This window comes from Malus sylvestris, chromosome 1 (genome assembly GCF_916048215.2).
Source record: "Malus sylvestris chromosome 1, drMalSylv7.2, whole genome shotgun sequence".
Taxonomy (NCBI): Eukaryota; Viridiplantae; Streptophyta; class Magnoliopsida; order Rosales; family Rosaceae; genus Malus; species Malus sylvestris.
In genome coordinates this window covers 21,395,130-21,416,666 of record NC_062260.1, presented here as the reverse complement: position 1 = coordinate 21,416,666, position 21,537 = coordinate 21,395,130, and the positions used below count along the sequence as shown (strand labels likewise).

The 21,537-nt window shown below is 39.5% G+C and overlaps 1 protein-coding gene across 1 annotated transcript; it reads right to left on the bottom strand.

The window, feature by feature from the left end:
• Window positions 1-19,078: 19,078 nt before the first annotated feature.
• On the bottom strand, window positions 19,079-19,977 carry LOC126621550 (zinc finger protein ZAT12-like). Its single transcript, XM_050290105.1, has one exon. The coding sequence runs from the start codon at window positions 19,849-19,851 to the stop codon at window positions 19,261-19,263; it is 591 nt and encodes a 196-aa protein (XP_050146062.1). The 5' UTR covers window positions 19,852-19,977; the 3' UTR covers window positions 19,079-19,260.
• Window positions 19,978-21,537: the final 1,560 nt, after the last annotated feature.

Below are 21,537 nucleotides of genomic sequence, written 5' to 3'. Positions count from 1 at the left end.
TATCTTTATTGGTAACAGTTAAAAATATCGTCCGTAAACTATTATTTCAATTATTGGAATGGTATAAGAACTTAAAAAATTAAAATATGGAAATGTATGATGAATGTACTTATAATGTTGTTTAATTGTCAAAAAAAAATTATGACAATTTTTTTTTTAAATTTTCAAGTTGTTAAAAAACATGTAGACGGGTGAAAAAGGGGTAATGGTAAAAAAAAAGAAAGATAAATGGGTTAAAAAGAATAAATGGGTAAACGGGTATTAAACGGTTACGGTTAAATGTGTATGCGGTTATGGGTATGGTTAACTGTTTATAAACGGTTATGGGTATGGATATAACCGTTTAGGCAATTAACCAACGGGTAAACGGTTATGCGAGTATGAGCATAAACGGTTATGAGTAAATAACTGCGGTTATCCGTCCGCCATAATCGTTGCCTATCCCTACGTGGGGTAAGATGGCAGGATGGTGGAGGAATCCGCGTTGCGGCATGGTCGTAAACTTCTCACGTTTTCTTGGTAGATTAGGGATAAGATAACAAATTTCCATCCGTGTCATCGATGACTCATGAATATTCATGGTGTCATCATGCGAATGTGAGATCAAAATACATCACCCAGATAAAAGTTTCCCCTTTTCTGCCTTTTTTAATTTTAATTTTAATTTTATTTTAAACTTTTTTAAGACATGAATTTCAAGGAAGTTACAATCTGGGAAACTGTTGAAATGACTGCATGGAAGCTTGAGGAAACAAAATATGTCATCTTAGCAGCAGATCATCTAGAATCCCACACTAGTCTTCAAGTTTATGTTGGTCAGCGGTTTTAGGTATTTTGACAGAAGCATAATATGATTTTCTTGCCCAAGTCTAACCTTGCTTGATGTGAGAATATAAGTGCATCATATATAATATTATCTGTCATCCTCGAATTCAGTTTCAGATAAAGAATGATTTCCGCACATTAATATTTTATGCATATCTACTCTTTATATTCATCAATGTCTCTTGATTTTTTTTAACTTAATGTTTAAAAATTAAAAATAAACATATGCTGACAGGATGTGCGAAAATTATTTCCTTTTCATGTAATCAAATCAAATCGAAATTCTCAAATCCCAACTTGTTCAGTTCTAACAATGAGGATGGGCAAGCGGGGGAAGTCAACATGGAAGGCATAAGATTTTGACCCGAAAAGCTACATCCAGTTCAAGAAAAGTGTAAAATGGGTTCTTCTTATTCATTGCACTCTTGTTAGGTGAGGTCAGAGTCAAGCGAGTATTAGAGTTGCACCAATTGCTCAGCTACCCAAACCATTATTCACACTTAATGGAGTTTATTTGAAGTTTGAACTTGTTTCTTGTTCAATAATTCTAAAAGGAGACGATCTGTTTTATCATTAATTGTATACGCTTTATACATTTATGAGTTTTTCTTATCGCACAACTTATTCATGCGTGTTGTGATGAGAGAGTATTTTATGGCACTTGAAATACCTGCTTGAATATCGGGGCACTTGCAAAAATTTCTCCAAGGGAGGCCTTAGCTAGGTTAAGGCGGCCATTTCACTCATGCAATAAGAGAGTAGATGAGTATTATCCAAACCCTAGTACCTGTTTCCGGGAAAGCAGTAGCTTTCTGATTAAAAAAATACGTAGTTGTGTGGAGAGCTCACAGCAGACTTATTTATTTGTATATTTAAACAACTTAACCATTGGCTTGGCAACTGTAATTACTTAATCAGTATATAATTTGACCTAGTTAGTGTATAATCGTTGAGCAATAATTTCACATTACTTAATTTTAAAGTTGTACAACAAGTTATGTACTTGGGCAACTTTAAACTCAAAGAGGTTTATATAAACGTTGACATTTAGCAAAAACAGTAGCAAATACATTCAATAAAAACCTTCATATATGATCAAGTTATTCAATACTCACTAATTTAAGTCAACAATGTTTTTAATCAGCGCAGACTTGAGTTAGGTTAGTTGATAAAGTAGTATTGGGCCATTTGCAATTAAGTTTGAATCTTCTTTCTTGTGTATTATAACATATTAAGATATGACATTATTGTAAAAAAAAAAAGTCCAAAAAGAAAAAAAGTCAGCATGAAGAAGTTGTTCCCGCTTTCTTTTACGCCTCCTTTATTATTAAAAATAAAGAAATAAAGATTAATATGATGTCATCAGGAGCTGGGATTCTTAGAGCCAGGATAAATTATAAAATGTAACTGAGATTTTGGTTTTACTGTTCCAAACTTCTGGTTCGAAGGAGACCTGAATAAAAGTCATGCTTCATGAGCTCACTCACTATTAGTCCAACCTTTATATTTCCAACCTTTGAGCATGACAAAGAGACATGCAGTATTTACAATATTTGGCGCCAGTCAGTCTAGTATTTCGGTTTCTTAAGTCAATACTATCCCAGTCCAATTTACACACTATCAGAGTGTTAGGACCGTTTCTGATAAATACATGAATATGACTTCTGAGAATTTTTTATACGTTAATTTATTAAGTAATTTCCTATGTATCCCTCTCTTCCTCTCCATTAATTATTCAAATTGTTTTCATAAAAGTTATTGTACATGCAGACTTTGAAGTGCACTCGATCGTTTCAGATTCAAATGGAAATTTCGACTGGATAACGATGTAAAACTTAATTATGCAGTGCACTTGAGGATTAACTTTCGGGACGTCACCATGGCGACTATAAGGTTATAAATTCAATTACCAATTACTTGTAGACTTGGCCAACTATGCGTTGAAGAATGAAATTTTATGTTCGGAAACTCAACAAAATAAATTGTATTGAGGTATTTTTTAATAAAATCCAAACATTTTCGGACGGTACGTTAAGTTATGTCAGTATTGGTGTGCTTAGAATTGAGTTGCAACTAATCTTGACACTACATGTATTATACATAATACATTAGAATTTCATTTATATATTCCGCATATGTCATCACTTACTCCATTAACATGTTTCCTTGCATATTGTTTCTGGTCAGATTATTTTATATAAGTAGAATTCTTTTGCAAATAAAGTTATATAATATGCCCGCATGTAGCTCACACACATAGTATTGTTATATACTTGTATATAAGGACAATTTTTTTTCCCTGTTAGGTAATATTAAAATACGTATGTTAGTGATCTAGACACTTCGTTAAGTTGATTACATTTTCCTTGAATATGTGATTCAAATTTACAAATTTACTCATAATATTATATTGTAGACTGTTGGCAGATTATCTATAGATATATGCATGGAAAAAGTTTGCTACCTAAATGTTTCCAAAAAAAGTTTGCTACCTAAATCAAATCAAGTTCACACCAATTAAGGAATTTCAACCTGATCCAATCTTACTGCAGGTCTAGTAGGAGTCTTGCACACATATTCGACACGTTTCTTTTGTTTGGAAAAGTTGGACCAAAATTGTTTCCAATTGCACCAACTATTGAGCTACCATCCTCATCACCATTCTAGAAATTAAGTTTTAACTTGACTTGCGTGGGAAAACTTGTTAAAACATAACATCAATATTAGAGAAATGCTAAGGCTCTTTAAATGATCATTTTTTTTTTCTTTGCATTTTTTTTTCTTTGTGTTGTATCCTTCTAATTCAAGTAGTACATGAGTTGAGTTTAGAACATCGTGAAATAGATATGTTCTTTTATTTACTCTTATTAAAGGTACAATTGAGAGGAGCCAATTCTAGTACGAGAGAACTAAGTTTGGCCAACCTATAGTGTAAATATAAGAGAATTACATAAGAGAAATGAGGGATATAGAAGAGTGGAGGAAGGATGGTAGCAGATGTAAAAGAAATGTATCGGGAAAGGCATACAAAATGAAACTAAAAACCAAAATCTATCCTTCACTTTCAAAATTTTGTTTCTATCATTCACATTCTTATTTAGTTCTTCCTATCACCCTTTTCATCCCTTCACTCATGTACTTTTTCATATTTTAAACACATAAAAGTGAACTAAAACTAAAAACAAAATGATTATCAAATGAGCCTTAAGATTAACTCATCACATGATTGATTTTTTAGTATTCATGCTTGTAAGACCCAAGAACGGCCATAATCAACCTCCACCTACGCCGGTGATCCTAGCCCTTCTCTTAATACTAATAGATCATGGGCTTAGAACAAAGTAACTTCTTCTCCTTGGAGTTTATAGTTTACGTGACCAGATTTTGAGGTCTATATAATGAAGAATGATGACAGTGATGGGAGATGGAAAGTGAGGTTAGTGATGATGGAAGACACAATTTGTTTTTACGCGAAGTCGTCAAAGGCAATTAAGTATTGTTCATACTGTCTAACAAGTAAGCTCAGCTTATCAAAGAACCTTTAGACTATTTTGCCCATGTTATTATGTACCAAGGAAAGGGGGAGTCATCAAACATTAATAAGTGCTACAAGTAATGCTACTCTTATCACATTTTCATACTATATTTTTATCACCACTCTAGTAGAGGTACGTCTGCCAATACATATGAGTCTCATATATATTTAAAATGTGGTATAAAAAATGTGATGGAAGTAATATTTTTGAAGTGCTACTCGTTTTTCTTATTTTCTTTTTGGTGGGGTGGGGGGTTTGGGGGGATTCATCGACAGCTCGTTTTCCAATTCTTGGTAAGCTTGACTCTGGTACTGCTTTATTTGCAAAACTTACACGCATCCATGCATTTAGTAGATGTAGCAGTCAATTAATTAATATGATACATTTTCTTGTAGAACAACTATATATTGGAATAGTATTATTTTATAAACAAATTCATGTGCATGCACTAAATTACTATTCAAGTAGAATATGCAACTCAAATAATTAAGAACAATACGCATATATCGAAAATCTTATACATATTCAACAAAAGGCACCCAGTAAAATTTCCAAATTCTAGAAGCTCTTCGGAAATCCATATTAATTATACGAGACAAAAAATCTTCTTTATCTTCTTAAAACGTTAAGCAAATCATTAATGTTGAAATAATGTGTCGACAATAGGAAGCGATCCTAAAAAAGACTTGCACGAAAGGAACCCTAAGATAAGAATATTTCCTTTATATATCTCTTGATACGGCATCATGGTTTGACTTTTTTGAAACTTAATCCTCCTACTTAACTTCTAGAGAAGCGACATGGGTTCAGAATTTCTTGCTTCCTACTACCAGTTAAAATGGAAGAGTTATGGATCAATACAGAATGCTCTTAACCGCTTAAGTTGAGATTTCACCATAAAATTAATTGGCAGTGGAGTAGTCTAACTTCTTATATAACCCCTTACAAGGTTTTTCCTTTTACTAATGTGAGACTCTTTTAGTAGTCCAACCTTTTATAAGACCTTACAAGGTTTTTCCTTTTTACCAATGTAGAACTCTTTTACCTTCGCATCCTCACACGCCCTCTCACGTATGGTGAATTACTAATGTGAGACTCTTTTACCTTTACATCCTCACACGCCCCCTCACATGTAGTGAATTTTCAAGTCAAACACGTTACCAATTTGAGACTCTTTTACCTTTACATCCTCACACGCCCCCTCACATGTAGTGAATTTTGAAGTCAAACACGTGGACAACATGGTTTCTCCTTTTACCTTCACATCCTCATGCACCCCCTCACGTGTGAAGAATTTTCAAGCCAAACATGTGGACAACACAAATTGGGTGATGTGAAGCATGTGAACTACCATGAAGAAAGTTGAGGTTCCACCATAAAACCAATTAACAATATGAGGAGTAGCCTAACCTCTTATAAGCCCTTACAAAGTTTTTCCTTTTATCAATGTGAGACTCTTTTACTTTCACATCCTCACAATTTGGGACTTACGACATAAAAAATGGCTGCTGCTTTAGACACGAATAATTGATTATTTGAAGAAAGAATCTCAACCAATAAATACCAGATGTAGTGCATCAACAGCTTTTTTGAATCAGTTTTGATACATGTGTATGTACTATAGGTATGCCTTAAACAATATTGAACTAATTAACAAAATTTTATTTATTACTCTGATTGTTTTTGTTGATGCACAAAATCAGTGAGGACTTTGGTACAACAGAAAATGTTAAGTTTGTGACCTTCGCTAGATTGCTCCGATCACTAGTGTGGATAAGTATGTAAATAGATAGGGACAGGGAAGCAAACACAAGATGTACGTGGTTCACCCAGATTGGCGACGTCCACGGAGTAGAGGAGTTCTCATTAATTGTGAAGGGTTTACACAAGTACATAGGTTCAAACTCTCCTTTAGTGAGTACTAGTGAATTAGGAAATATTGTGAGAGAATGATCTCTATTTATAGAAGAGAGTTTCTAGTTTCATTCTGACATTGACACGTGTCGTGTTGTGATTGGCTTCTGATGTTGACACGTGTCGCGCTATGATTGGCTTCTGATGTCGACACGTGTCGCGCTGTGATTGGCCTCCTGGTTGGAGGGAAACTATTCTGGGTCTTTGACGGTATAACGTTGACCAGTGTTCAGTAGTTTCGGGATTGGTCAAGTATGGTACAAACAGTGCTCCCCTAAGTTCCCGAGTGAGGGAAGCTCCTTGGTTGGGGACTTGCAAGATCCAAGCCATTGAGTAATCACGAAACTTCTAAGTACCGAAGTGTGGTATCATTTTCACTTGCCTTATCTGTCTCATACGTAGATGTGGCATCTTCTCTGGAAGTACTTTTCCTCCATCCAGGGGTGGTATCTTTAACCGATGAAGATGCACAAGGTAATGTATCAATTTCACTTGAAGCTTACTTGTAGTTTCGGGCTTGGTCAAGTGCGATACAAAACCCTATAGTAGGAGTCCCCTAAGTCGCCGAGCTAGGAGATTTGCCGAAAGAGGTAACAGACAAGGTAAGCAATCAGACTTCCAAGCAAGCAACCTGGATCGGAGGTTCGACTTCGGCTTCCGGTTGATTTTTCTCATTCTCCTTGTGTCGTAAACAGTAACAAGGATAAGGAGAAGCAAATGGAGAAGAGATGATATGAGATACTTTTGCTTATGAAGAAGTAACTTTCCACAGGCTTATTCTTGAACTGGGCTGGAGGGTTTTCTGGTTTCCTCTAGAGTATAAGGCCGACTCAAGAATTTGAGGGTCAAAACAAGTCCATCAAGTCTAGAGTACGTTCGACCCTGATGATATGGGATACTTTTGCTTTTGACAAAGTAGTGGATGTATCGGCACGTGTTCTGTTATGCTTGTCTCCACATGCTTCCTTGTATCATTCTTACTTGCCCTATATGCCCTATCTGTTCCTCAGGCAGATGTGGTATCGTCTCTGGAAGCATAAGATGTTGAAGATGAGTACTCGAGAGCAATGCTAGGTAAGTAATCTGGCAAGGGGTTCCAGGTAGTCAGTTCCTGACTGGAAGCTTAATTCCAAGTGCTGACTGATTGCTCTCTTTCTCCTTTCTTGCAGGTAAGAACAAGGCCAAAGAAAAGACAAGGAAAAAGCATGATATGGGATACTCTTGCTTTTAACCCTGATGATATGAGATACTCTTGCTCTGGTGTGGCTGGTTTGCATAGGTATTATTGGGGGGGGGAAGAAAGCTGAATATTTCGAGAGGTTTCGTTAGGAGTGCCCTCTCAGATATGAGGAAGGGTTGAGCATTTTTGCAAGTCTGCCTGTCTATAGAAGTCTCCCTAACAACAAGTAGTAATTCTATTCCTTTACCCTTTTTGGTCGTAGCAATGTAGTGGAAGCTGTAAGCTTTACGTGTTTTAACTTTGTCAGAGCACTTTGAAAAAGTGGTATGTGGTATCTAGAAAGTTGATATTGCGTGTGAAGATTGCAGACAAGCTTTATCCAAGGAAATCTGGCTCTCGAAGTTCAGAGAGCGATGCCTCTTCAGTTTTCGAACAAGTAATCCTGTTGAGGATTTGGCTCTCGAGATTCGAAGAACAGTGCCTCTTCGATTTTTGAGAAAGCAATCCTGTTGGGAGTCTGGCTCTTAAGATTCGGATAGCAGTGCCTCTTCGATTTTTTAGAAAGTAATCCTATTGGGAGTCTGGCTCTTGAGATTCGGAGAGCGGTGCCTCTTCGATTTTTGAGAAAGTAATCCTGTTGGGAGTCTGGCTCTTGAGATTCGGAGGGTGGTGCCTCTTCGATTTTTGAGCAAGTAATAATGTTATTCCTTTACCCTTCTTGGTCATAGTAATGTAGTGGGAGCTGCAAGCTTCACATGTTTTAACTTTGTCAGAGTGCTTTGAAAAAATGGTATGTGGTATCTGGAAAGCTGATGTTGCGTGTGAAGATTACAGACAAGCTTTATCCAAGGAAATTTGGCTCTCGAAGTTCGGAGAGTGGTGCCTCTTCAATTTTTGAACAAGCAATCCTGTCGGGGATTTGGCTCTCGAGATTCAGAGAACGGTGCCTCTTCGATTTTTGAGAAAGCAATCCTGTTGGGAGTGTTTTCTCGAATGTGAGTAAAGGTTGGGCATTTTTACCAGTCTGCCTTGCCACGGAGCATAGAGGTTAACACACATTGGGACTTTTTAGTTATCAAGCAGTGGTGCTGTTCCTTTACCTTTGTAGGTAATAGTAGGGTAGCTGGACCTTCAAAATTTATGTGTCTAAACTTTGTTAGAGATCTTTGGAAAAGTTATCTGTGGTACCCGAGGAGCTGATGTTGCGTGTGGAAAGTGGTGCCTCTTCGGAATCCGGAGAGTGATGCCTCTTCGGAATCCAGATAGTGGTGCCACTTCGATTTTTGAATCAACGGCCCTGTTGTCATTTCTTTTATAAGGGCACCAATTGTGTGCAAGGAGTACATTCAGAGAGTTATTGCTTGTAGGAATTTTCCCCTTACTTCAGAGATTTATTGCACCTCATTTCTCCTTCATCATTTCTGAGAATGTCTGGTCCATCCGACTGTCGTTTTGACTTGAACTTTGGTGAAGATGCAGCCATGCCTTCTGAAGACAACATATGGCGCCCATCATTCTTATCCCCTACTGGTCACCTTACCGTTGGGGACTTTGTGATGAAGAATGATATGACTGCTGAGATGGTGGCCAGGAACCTTTTTACTCCCAAAGATAACAGACTACTTTCCAAACGGTCTGATGAGTTGGCTGTTAAGGATTCTCTGGCTCTCAGTGTTCAGTGTGCAGGTTCTGTGTCTAATATGGCCCAACACCTATTTGCTCGAACCCACCAAGTTGAATAATTAGAGCTGAAGTGATAAGTCTCAAACAGGAGATCAGAGGGCTCAAGCATGAGAATAAACAGTTGCACAGACTCGTACATGACTATGCTACAAACATAAAGAGGAAGCTTGACCAGCTGCAGGAATCTGATAATCAGATTTTACTGGATCATCAGAGGTTTGTGGGTTTGTTCCAAAGGCATTTATTGCATTCGTCTTCTGGGGCTGTACCGCATAATGAAGCTCCAAATGATCACATTCGGTGCCTCCTCCTTCTGGGGTTCTGCCTAGTACTGAGGCTCCGAATAATCACCCTCTGGTGCCTCATCGATCTGGGGCTCTGCCGACTGCTGAGACTTCTCCTGAGCAACCTTTGTGAAGGCTCCCTCTTGTTTGTTTATTTTGATTCATGTATATGTACATATTTGTAACTTATCGGAGATATCAATAAACAAGCTTTGCTTCATTTCAACGTATTGTGTTAAATACACCAAGACCTTCTTCACTAAGTTCTTTGAATTTTTTCTTTTGTTGAAGCTTGTATGTTGAAACTTTGTGAGTGAAGCATGTAGGTTGAGGTAGTGCTCCCTTACTTTATCGAGTGAGGAAAACTTCTCGTTTGGAGACTTGAAAAATCTAAGTCACTGAGTGGTCGTGAGACTTCCGAGTATCAAGGTGCAGTAGCATATGGTAGGAGTCCCCCAAGTTTCCGGTCGAGGGAGTTGACGAATGAGGCATTTCCTTTTTAAGTGGTAGCCCAAAACTCCTTCTTCATATATATTTGTTATGAAAGTTGTTAGGCCTAAAGAAGAGGAGGTCTAGGCAAATTTTTTTTTTTGAATTTCCGAATTTTTGAATTTTCGAATTTCCGAAAAAAAAAATTATATATATATATATATATTTTAAAGCTTTGTAGGTGAAGCTTTGGTGTTGAAGCTTTGTAGGTGAAGCTTTGAGATTGAAGATTTTTTGGGCACCATGAATTGATTTTGCTTCACATTATCTTGATCAAGATAGTATGAAGCTTTTGTAGGTGAAGCTTTTGTGTTGAAGTTTTGTAGGTGAAGCTTTTGTGGGTGAAGCTTTTGTGGGTCAAGCTTTTGTAGGTGAAGCTTTTGTGGGTTAAGCTTTTGTAGGTGAAGCTTTTGTGGGTAAAGCTTTTATGGGTCAAGCTTTTGTGGGTCAAGCTTTTGTGGTCAAGCTTTTGTAGGTGAAGGTTTTGTTGGTGAAGCTTTTGTGGGTCAAGTTTTTGTGGGTGAAGCTTTTGTGGGTGAAGCTTTTGTAGGTCAAGCTTTGTTGGGTACCATGAATTGATTTTGCTTCACACTATCTTGATCAAGATAGTGTGAAGCTTTTGTAGGTGAAGCTTTTATGGGTCAAGCTTTTATGGGTCAAGCTTTTGTGGGTGAAGCTTTTGTAGGTCAAGCTTTTGTGGGTCAAGCTTTTGTAGGTGAAGCTTTTGTGAGTCAAGCTTTTGTGGGTGAAGCTTTTGTGTTGAAGCTTTTGTAGGTGAAGCTTTGAGTTGAAGCTTTGTAGGTGAAGCTTTGGAGTTGAAGCTTTTTTTTGGGTACCATGAATTGATTTTGCTTCACACTATCTTGATCAAGATAGTGTGAAGCTTTTGAGAATTTGTAGTTGTCCTCCATTGATGAAGCTTTTGTTGGCACCATAAATTGGTTTTGCTTCACATTGTCTTGATCAAGAGTGTGTGAAACTTTTGAGAATTGTGGTTGAATTCCTTTGATGAAGCTCTTGTTGGCACCATAAATTGGTTTTGCTTCACACTGTCTTGATCAAGAGTGTGTGAAGCTTTTGAGAATTGTGGTTGCTCTCCATTGATGAAGTTCTTGTTGGCACCATAATATGGTTTTGCTTCACACTGTCTTGATTAAGAGTGTGAAGCTTTTGAGAATTGTGGTTGCCATCTATTGATGAAGCTCTTGTTAGCACCATAAATTGGATTTGCTTCACACTGTCTTGATCAAGAGTGTGTGAAGCTTTCTACGAGTTGTAGTGTTTGCATTGTTACAGAGGGGAAATGTTTGAAGCAGATGCAAGAGAGTTGAATAGCTTGATCTTCGTATGCCATGCACTGAAGTTGCTATTGGCTTGCAATAAGACTTTGTTGGTGACTATAAATCTTGTTTGGCATAAGTGTTCCTCTAGTTGAGTTGTCAAGCTTGAGGGTTTTTTTATTATTTATGATTGCTAGGAGTTCACATGTACAAGTTGTACCACTCGTCTTCTGGTAAGTGGAATGAATGGTGAGTTGCTTTCATCACTTGGCTGGTGGTACGAAGGTGAGTTCCTTCTTCCCCTGGTTGGTAGCATGAATGACAAGTTGCCAAATGATATTAGAGTACGGGTTGTACATTTCATCACCTGGTTGGTGGCATGAAGGAAAGTACAAGTTGTACATTTCATCACCTGGTTGGTGGTATGAAGATGAGTTCTTTCTTCACCTGGTTGGTGGCATGAGTGGCAAGTTGCCAAATGATATTAGAGTACGAGTTGTACATTTCATCACCTGGTTGGTGGTATGAAGGAGAGTACGGGTTGTACATTTCATCACCTGGTTGGTGGCATGAAGATTAGTTCATTCTTCACATTTCGTCACTTGGTTGGTGAGAATAAGGGCAAGGTGTCTAGGCACATTGTAGCAAGTGTCGAATGAGACAAAATATGTTGAACCCTTTCAAAGCACAGTTGGCTTATGTATGAATGTGTTAGAATGTATGATTGAACAAATATACTGTGAAGCTGTTCATTTATTTGTATAGTCTTGTTGACATACACTTATACTTTGTTTTTAGAAGCATTCATGTTGAAGTTTTGAACCCGAGTGTTTCATTGCTAGGAATGTAAGAGGATTAGGATCAAGTTGTCTAAATCACCTCTTTATTGAATTCATGCCAAACAGTCTTCGTTACATAGGATGCTGAATGGCTGAAGCTTAACACTTGTACAATGTGAGTTTACTTGTAATAGTACTTCAAGTGATTAGCGTTCCATGGATGGCTAAGAGTCTTGCCATCGGAGCTTTTAAGCTTGTAGGAGCCAGAGCGACTGATGCTAACAACTTCAAACAGTCCATCCTAGTTTGGACTAAGTGTTCATTCACTTGGGACTCTGTCGCAGAGTAATCTTTTCTTCAATACCCAGTCCCCCACTTTGAAAGAACGAGGTTTGACCCTTGAGTCACAGTAGTTGGAGATGCGCTGCTTGTAGGCGACATTCCTCAAGTGAGCATGGTTTCTATGTTCCTCGACTAGATCTAAGTGGAGGGTAAGTTGTTTGTCATTTTCGCTTTGCACGTAGTTCTGGACTCGGAACGTTGCTTGCTCAAACTCAACTAGGACAACTGCATCTGTACCAAAGACAGGTGAGAATGGGGTTTCTCTTGTTGATGTCCGATACGAAGTGCGGTATGACCAAAGAACTAGGGGTACAAATTCTGGCCAACAACCTTTAGCCTTGTCCAAGCTAGTTTTCAAAGTTCGCTTGATTATTTTGTTGATGGCTTCAACTTGTCCATTAGACTGGGGATGAGCTGGGGAGGCAAAACATAAGTTGATGTTGAACATAGAGCAGAACATCTTGAACTTATTGTTGTCGAACTATCGCCCGTTGTCAGTGACTATCGCATTGGGAATGCCGAATCTGCAAAAGATGTTCTTCCATACGAAGTCTTCTATTTTTTCCTCAGTAATGGTTGCCAAGGGTTCTACTTCGGCCCACTTTGTGAAGTAGTTAACTGCAACGATTGCATAGCGAACCTTGCCCTTCCCTGTAGGCATTGGGCCGATCAAATCAAGTCCCCATTGAGCGAGGGGCCAAGGGCTGATCATAGGAGTGAGCGGCTCGGGAGTAGAGTGAGGAATAGTTGCGTAGCGTTGACACTTATCACATAATCAGGATATTCTGATGACATCTTGGTGGAGTGTTGGCCAGTAATATCCTTGGCGAAAAGCCTTGTGTGTTAGGGATCGAGATCCAGCATGATCTCCGCAGACTTCTTCATGTATTTCTCGAAGGACAGTTTCTGCCTCTGCGGGCGTAAGGCATCTTAGGTATGGTAGGTTAAAACCCCGCTTGTAGAGTTGGTCATTAATGATCAAGTAACGGGTAGCCTTGTATCGAATCTGCTTAGCTTGGACTTTGTCATTTGGAAGGGTGCCATGAGCAAGGAATCTATAAATCGGGGTAATCCAACTATCTCTTTGTTGTAAGTTGCACACTTCCTCAGCCATGGTGCTTGGTGCTGCCAACAATTCGACCTGAATTTTTCTCCCAATCTTGTCTTCCACCGCTGAAGCGAGGCAAGCCAAAGCATCTGCATGACTGTTTGCCGCTCGAGGAATTTGGGTGATCTAGTAGTGGAAGTGCTTGAGCAACAATTATGTTTGTGCCAAATATGCTGCCATTGAGCTATCCTTAGCGTCAAAGTTATTGGTGACCTGGTTAACCACCAATTGGGAGTCACTGAAGATATCAATTCGTTTAACCCCAAGTGTTTGGCCAAACGTAAGCCTGCTAGGAGGGCTTCATATTCGGCCTCATTGTTCGACGCCTTGAATTTGAAACGAAGAGCATACTCAATCGCCACTTTGTCAAGGGTCGTAAGGACTAGTCCTGCTTCACAACCCTGTTGGTTGGACGAGCCATCAACATATAGACTCCATGCTGGGGCTGTTGGTTATATTTTCTGAGCTTCCGAGGGTAATGAAACCACTTCTTTAGGCATATAAACAATGTCAACAAGATATGTGAAGTCGGCGATGAAGTCTGCCATTGCTTGGCCCTTCTCAGCTGGCTTTGATTGGTAGGAGATGTCAAACTTACCCAATGCTATCGCCCATTTGATCATTCGCCCGGAAGTGTCAGGACTTTGGAGTATCTGTCGAAGATAATGATTGGTAAGCACGATGATGGAGTGTGCTTGGAAGTAAGGGCGAAGTTTTCGAGCGGACATGACCAATGCTAGAGCCAATTTCTCAATGTTGGAGTATTGTGTCTCCGCATCTTGTAAGGCCTTGTTAGCGTAGTAGACAGGCCGTTTAACATTACCATCATTTCGAATGAGAACGGAACTTACTGCTGAAGCCGATACCGATAGATAGATAATGAGAGTGTCACCAACCTCAGGTTTGGAGAGCAAATGGGTTTTACGCATGTAGTCTTTGAGGTTCTTGAATGCCTCAACACATTCATCAGTCCATGTAATGTACTTCTTACTTCCCTTAAGTGATTTGAAGAAAGGAGCACATTTGTCGGTGGCCTTAGAGATAAACCTAGTTAAGGTTGCCACTTTGCCAGTAAGGCTCTGGATGTCTTTTGAAGTTACCGGTTCCTTCATGTCGAGAATTGCTTTGATCTTCTCAGGATTAGCCTCAATGCCTCGTTGGCTTATCACGAAGCCTAAGAAATTGCCAGAGCCTATGCCGAAGGCACATTTGTTGGGGTTCAACCTCATTCGATACCTCTTCAGAATGGTGAAAGTTTCAGATAGGTTGGTGATGTGTTGGTCAGCATGTTTGCTCTTGACTAGCATATCATTAATGTAAACTTCCATGCTTTTCCCAATTTGTTCGGCGAACATTGAATTGACCAGTCTCTGATAAGTCGCTCATACATTCTTTAGGCCGAAGGGCATGACTTTATAGCAATATAGTCCCCTGTCAGTAATGAAGGCTGTGTGTTCTTGGTCCGGAGGGTTCATGAGGATTTATTGTATCTTGAGTAAGCATCCATGAAGCTCAGGAGTTCACACCCTGCCGTAGAGTCTATAAGTCTGTCTATGAGAGGAAGATGAAAGCTATCTTTCGGGCATCCTTTGTTTAGGTCGGTGTAATCGACACACATTCTCCACAAGACCTTTTGGAGTAGGAGACTTTCATTGGTCGGATTCTTCTTAACAAGGACAACATCTTCTACTCACGTTGGATAATTGACTTCGCGGATGAAGCCTATGCCTTTGAGTTTTTCAACTTCTGTCTTCATTGCCTTGTATCGTTCAGCGTTATAAGATATTCGCTTCTATCTCACTGGCGTGGTCTTGGGGTCAATACTTAAGCGATGACAGATGATATCGGGAGAGATGCCTGGCATGTCCTTGTATGACCAGGCAAAGACCTCAGTGTTCTTTTTGCAAAAACGAGATCAATGCCAACCGAATGAATGGTGACAAGGTGGTGCCAATCTTTACCATGCGATCCGGATAATATTTTGAGATAGAGACTTTCTCCAACTCTTCACCGGGTTGTGCTTGCTGGGTGAAAGAGTCATCTCGAGGATCGTCGGGTTGACTATTGCCACCGTGAAGATCCAAGTTGGCTTCGTCTGGGCTGGTATTTATGACTTGATCATGTATAGAAAGAGTTTTCTTGGGCACATGCAGGTGTTGTTGCTTGACCGAAATGTTGTAACATGATCGTGCACTAAGTTGATCTTCTCTGATGTAACCATTGCCGTAGGGGGTTGGAAATTTCATCAACAACATATGTGTGGATACCATGGCCTTGAGATCATTGATGCATGTGCGTCCGAAGATGACATTGTATGCCGTTGGGCAATCAACCACCAGGAAGTTAGTGGTAATGGTAGCTGTGTAAGGGTCTGTACCAATGGTGAAAGGTAAGTGTATGCTCCCCAAAGGTTGCACGATATCACCGGAGAAGTTTATCAGAGGGGAAATTGAGCAATCGAGCAAGTGTTCAGCTACATTAAATGCCCTGAAAGCTTCAGCAAACATGATATTGACCGAAGCCTCCGTGTCTACCAGGATTTGTTGTACTTCAAAGTTGGCTATGTGAGCTTTCATGATCAGTGGGTCATTATGAGGGTGGATGATACCTCTTTCTTCCTCAGGGTAGAAACATATTGGATCCCAGTTAGGCTTTTGATACTTACCTCCCCTGATGTCTTCCACGTGAAACACTTGGTGGCCAGACCTTAAAGCTCGTTCACTATTTTTCATGGCCCTGTTGGAAGATTTAAATATGGGTATGCCACCACTTATGGAATATATCACATTTACCTGGCGTTGGTTACAGTTACCCCTTGGAGGGTGAAGAAGGAATTGATCAATTTTTCCTTTACGTGCCAAAGCTTCAATATGATCACGAAGGGTGATACACTTCTCACCGTCATGGCCGTTATGCTCGTGGTAGCAGCAAAAAGTGCCCGTGTTCTTCATGGGCTTGTAATCTGGGTGCCTTAGCTTTGGCTTCGGTATCAAGTGTGCTATGCTGGCGTTCAAAGGTGTGTATGCCTCATACCTCGGGGTAGAGGCTGTCTTAACACGTGCTTGACCCACTGTGTTGACTGCCTGGGGTCGGGGATTATCATGGCGATACCCTTGGTTATCGTGGTAGTGTCCCTTACTCATTTTACTAAAATGAGACTGGTGAGGATGGAAATCTTTCCTTTTGCCCTGAGATTGATATGTATGTTGACTTGGCAAAGTATTAAGTAAGGTAGGGGGAGGCACTGCTACTGTTTGGAAGGTCGAGGTCTTCTCATTTGGTTGGATTTGGCTTCCACTCCCTACTTGCTGATAAGGGGTGGTTGTGGGGGGTTTCCCTTGATATGTCCTTGCCTCGGCGGAAGCATGGTTGTAAGCCTGTGCCATCACCTCAGAGTAAGTCTTCCAAGTGTTGGCATTGATCATATACTTAAAGAAACAATCACGTAGGCCTTGAGGGCGGTCTTGTCATCTGCCTCAGCGCAGCGAGAATACTCATTGCTGAAACGACCAGCATACTCTCGTAGTGACTCGTCCGGCTTCTGGCGAATAGTGTACAAGTCATCTACAGAATGCAAGCGATCGGTCTGGAAGATGTGTTGAAAGACAAACAGTTTTCTCAATTCCTCAAATGAGTCTACTGTTTCAGGTGGAAAACAGCAATACCAGTTTAGAGCTCCGCCAGAGAGGGTGGAGGGGAAGAGAAGACATCGCTTTTCGTCGGTGTGCATCCGATATGCCATGGTGGACTCAAAGAGGTTAAGGTGTTTAATTGGGTCCTCCCTTTCAGTATAGAGTTGTAAACCAAGCTTTTGTTTTGTCTTCGCTTGAATGGGGGTGTCGAGGATCCTCCTTGTGAGAGGGCCAGGCCTGGGTTGGTTCCAGTCAGGTATCTCGGCTTGACGTTCGACCTTCAACTTGTTTACTTCCTTAAGGAGCTGTAGGACAAGGGGATCTTGAGTGAAGTCATGTACCACTGGGATTTTCTTTTGTAAGTCTCCATCGCCTCTTGGAAGTAGGAAAGTTTGAGCAAGGGCATGTGATTTTTCCTTGGACTCGCCGTACTGACTTCTAAGGCGAGTCTGTCGGAATACCTTAGAGTCCCCTGTACCTTCATGTTCTTCTAGGACATGTCGTTCCTTCCCTAGATTGGCAGCTGGCTTGGGTCGTAGGAGGGGACTGAGTCTTTCATTAACCCTTGGGTCATTGATCTTCGAGCATATGTGGAGAGGATTCTCTCGACGTTGCTTTAGGAAGTCTCGGCAGTCACGATAAATGGCTTTTGATTGTTCCAACCCTTCTGCAAGGAGGTGTCTTCCTCCACTTCTCCTGCTTTGGGTCGAAGCAGCTGGGTTGAGAGAAGTCTCATGTTGATCAATGTTTTGATGATTAGCTCGCTCCTCATCAGGGATATCCATGTCAAAGGAAGGTGACCCTCCATGTTGGCGGGCACCCAGATGATGGTTGATGTCCATAGGGGCAACAAGCTCGCATGTTTGAGTACGCATAGTTTCATGGAGCGTCTCAAAGAGTTTCTCATACTGCTCCTGGAGGACCTCATTCTTCATTGCTATCTTGTTGTTTTGAGCTTCTAGCTCATTGACTTTAGCTTGAAGAGCAACCCTCTTTCCTTCTTTCTTTCGTTGCTTCGCACTAGGTGCAAGAGGGGTGCCATTCTATGTGTTGTGGCTTCCTTCGCTCCCCATGTTGGAGAGGGATGCCTGGTCAAAATAGAGTGTACGAATGGTGGAAACCAGCTTGACAAAGCTGAAGAGAGTGGGAATAAGTGTCATTTCCCACAGACGGCGCCAAATGTTGATGCACAAAATCAGTGAGGACTTTGGTACAACAGAAAATGTTAAGTTTGTGACCTTCGCTAGATTGCTCTGATCACTAGTGTGGATAAGTATGTAAATAGATAGGGACAGGGAAGCAAACACAAGATGTACGTGGTTTACCCAGATTGGCTACGTCCACGGAGTAGAGGAGTTCTCATTAATTGTGAAGTGTTTACACAAGTACATAGGTTCAAGCTCTCCTTTAGTGAGTACTAGTGAATGATTTAGTACAAATGACATTAGGAAATATTGTGAGAGAATGATCTCTATTTATAGAAGAGAGTTTCTAGTTTCATTCTGACATTGACACGTGTCGTGTTGTGATTGGCTTCTGATGTTGACACGTGTTGCGCTATGATTGGCTTCTGATGTCGACACATGTCGCGCTATGATTGGCCTCCTGGTTGGAGGGAAACTCTTCTGAGTCCTTGACGGTATAACGTTGACCGGTGTTCAGTAGTTTCAGGATTTGTCAAGTATGGTACAAATAGTTTTCATATCAGAAATTACACATTGATCAATATGTTCAAGAGATCAGGCCAAGTAATTCTGGTAATCGATCAAATTATGTGAGGAAATTAACATGCTTTGATCAACTGATAATGATCGTCCTACTCAATACCTTTTTTCTTTTGTCTTGTTCATCCATAAACTCATAAATTTCATAAATAATAGGGAAATGATCATATGCGTACTCCTGTCTATTTTGATCTTCTGTTTTTTCCTTTGCTTTATTCGATCAGAAGTCAAAAATAAAGAGTGGTGTGCATGAGGAGAAATAAAGTGTTTGGAAATCATTTCTCAAATAAATAAAAAACCAATAACAAAACAAAGGGATATATCTTATAGAAATATAAATTCTACAATGAACAAATACTGATGGATCGACCTATCGGTGTAACCAAAAAGAGAAGAGTCGTGGTAAAACCTCATCAGCGAACCCTACGTGATTAATTACAATCATGCCGATGAATTAACGCACTGATCATCTCTGTATATATAATTACAAAAACCCAACAAGTGGAGCTGCTTTCCCTAGCTGAAGAGTCTCCAAGTCATTCTCTAATGGCGTTAAGTTCAGATCCAAACACATAGCTCTCCTACCGCTATTCGTCTTCTTCAAAACTTGAAATACTTGCGCAGGCTGAGGATTTAGACTATTCGAACTTGAATATCGCTCATGAACATTGCTAGTAGTATTGCTACCGCTCAAGGCTGCCCTGTGCCTCCTCATGTGACCCCCCAAGGCCTGCCCTATAGGAAACTCTAGGCCACATATGTTGCACTCATGCGTCTTAGGTTTTGGTGGTGAACCTTGTGACAGACTCTGATCAGAACTATTGCTGTTTCCTTCTCCTGATGATCCGGTTAACCTGGGCTTCTTGTGACTGGCACGGTGACCTCCAAGCGCTTGGAACGAAGGGAACTGGCGATTGCAGGTCTTGCACTCGAAAACCCGGTTAGGGGAGACAGAGAAGGAGTCATATTGATTAGCGTTGTAGTTGATGCCACGGGAAAGTAGCATCAAACAGTTGGCCATGGTTAGGCCGTGATCAAGCTCTCTCATATCTGTGATGCTTCTCTTCATGTTCATGCACAAGAGATTGTGTAAAACGAGATGATTGAACAAAAGGGCATGAACTTTTTGGAATGTTGGTGATGATTGGATAATCAAAAATGAAATTAAAGGAATGGAACTTTTTGGGTTTAGGGGGTTTGGTATTTATAATATTGTTGGGTATGCTAGTTGGTATGTAAGTTGATCAGTGAGATGAATTTTTGACTTTGATATATGTGGTTGACAATTCAGAATAGTGAAAATAAAGTCGTTGTTCCTTGTTGGATAAGAAATCTTCTAAAAACAAAGAGGAGAGTAGAGTAATGGGGAATTGAGGAAATAAAAATATTGGGTTTAAAAGTTTCGTGATGGGTTAATTAGTGGTTTGGTGTGAAAAGGAGATAGCTAGCAGGATATGGATTATAAATAGAACGACGTAACTGACCATGTAAGCATGACTACATATAGCAAGAAGTACGCAGAGAACTAGTCTGCAGTGACGGCCACACATACGTGTCTTTCCTAGAACCTTCAACTTCTAGAAGATTCTGGCAAATTTCTTGCTTTCTCTGTATTTTTGGTTATATAGTAAGAAAAATGAAGCATCCACGATGAGCCTGAGTCAGCAGAGAAAATCCAGAACAATGAAAAAGAGTCTGAGAAATTAATTAATGACAATTATAAATTTAAAAAAGGACTAAAATTTATACGATAATTATAACTAGTATCTGGGCTTGGTAATTAATTGGTAACTTTGCATTTTGATACATCTTTAGTAGTGGAAATGTTACATAAATAGATGCATGTTCATGTTTGGATGAATAAACCGAATAAATAATTGTCGATGCGTGAATCAATATATGATGTATAAATCGCAAGTGCCTTTCATACTCCACATGTATCTTGCTTATGCTTTTTTAGAGTATTGCATACTAAAATCTATTCACATATATTAGGATATTTATGATTAGATTTTCGTAATATCATAAAATTTAAGGGGAAAAATTCAATTGGTTAAGAAGATTATTGCATTCGAGGTGTTGAGTTCAATTTCATCCTCCCCTGCTACTATCGTCTAATACAAAAATAATAAATAAATAAAGACACTTAAAATGCATCTGATTAATTAAAATGTCAAGAGTAAACCATTTATATAAGAAGGTAAAACCAATAAAATTAAAACAATTAAGCAATTTTGTAAGGAATAAAAAGACATATTTCACCCATCGCGACTAATATATTCACGTATGTCATGTTCTACATTGCCACTGCAATTAAAATATATTAATTTTGTTCATTGTAATCAAGATATGTATGGTAAGAAAGTTTCTTCACACGTGGCTAGTATCTAATTAATGTGCATAATGTGCATCACCAACTATTTACTTATTTCACTATTCAACATGTTCATATAGCTACTCTAAATACAATTATTCTTATTCAGTGTAGTTAAAATATGCTTGATAAAAAATCGTTTCACACATGGTTAATATCTAATTAATATGAGTAATCTGCACGCGGTTCTTTGTATTTGGGCTTATCTCAAGACTCTATGTCAAGGTTGAGGTGATATATATGAAATTCTTTAGCTTTAGCTTAATGTGGTTGTTAATTAGTCATCATCCCTAACTTAGTGTTGAGGTTGGCTTATCGTGTAAAGAGTGTTCTCTTCTGTTTTTACATACGTGTCCCGCAATTAGGGGGAAATATATGCCAAACCGC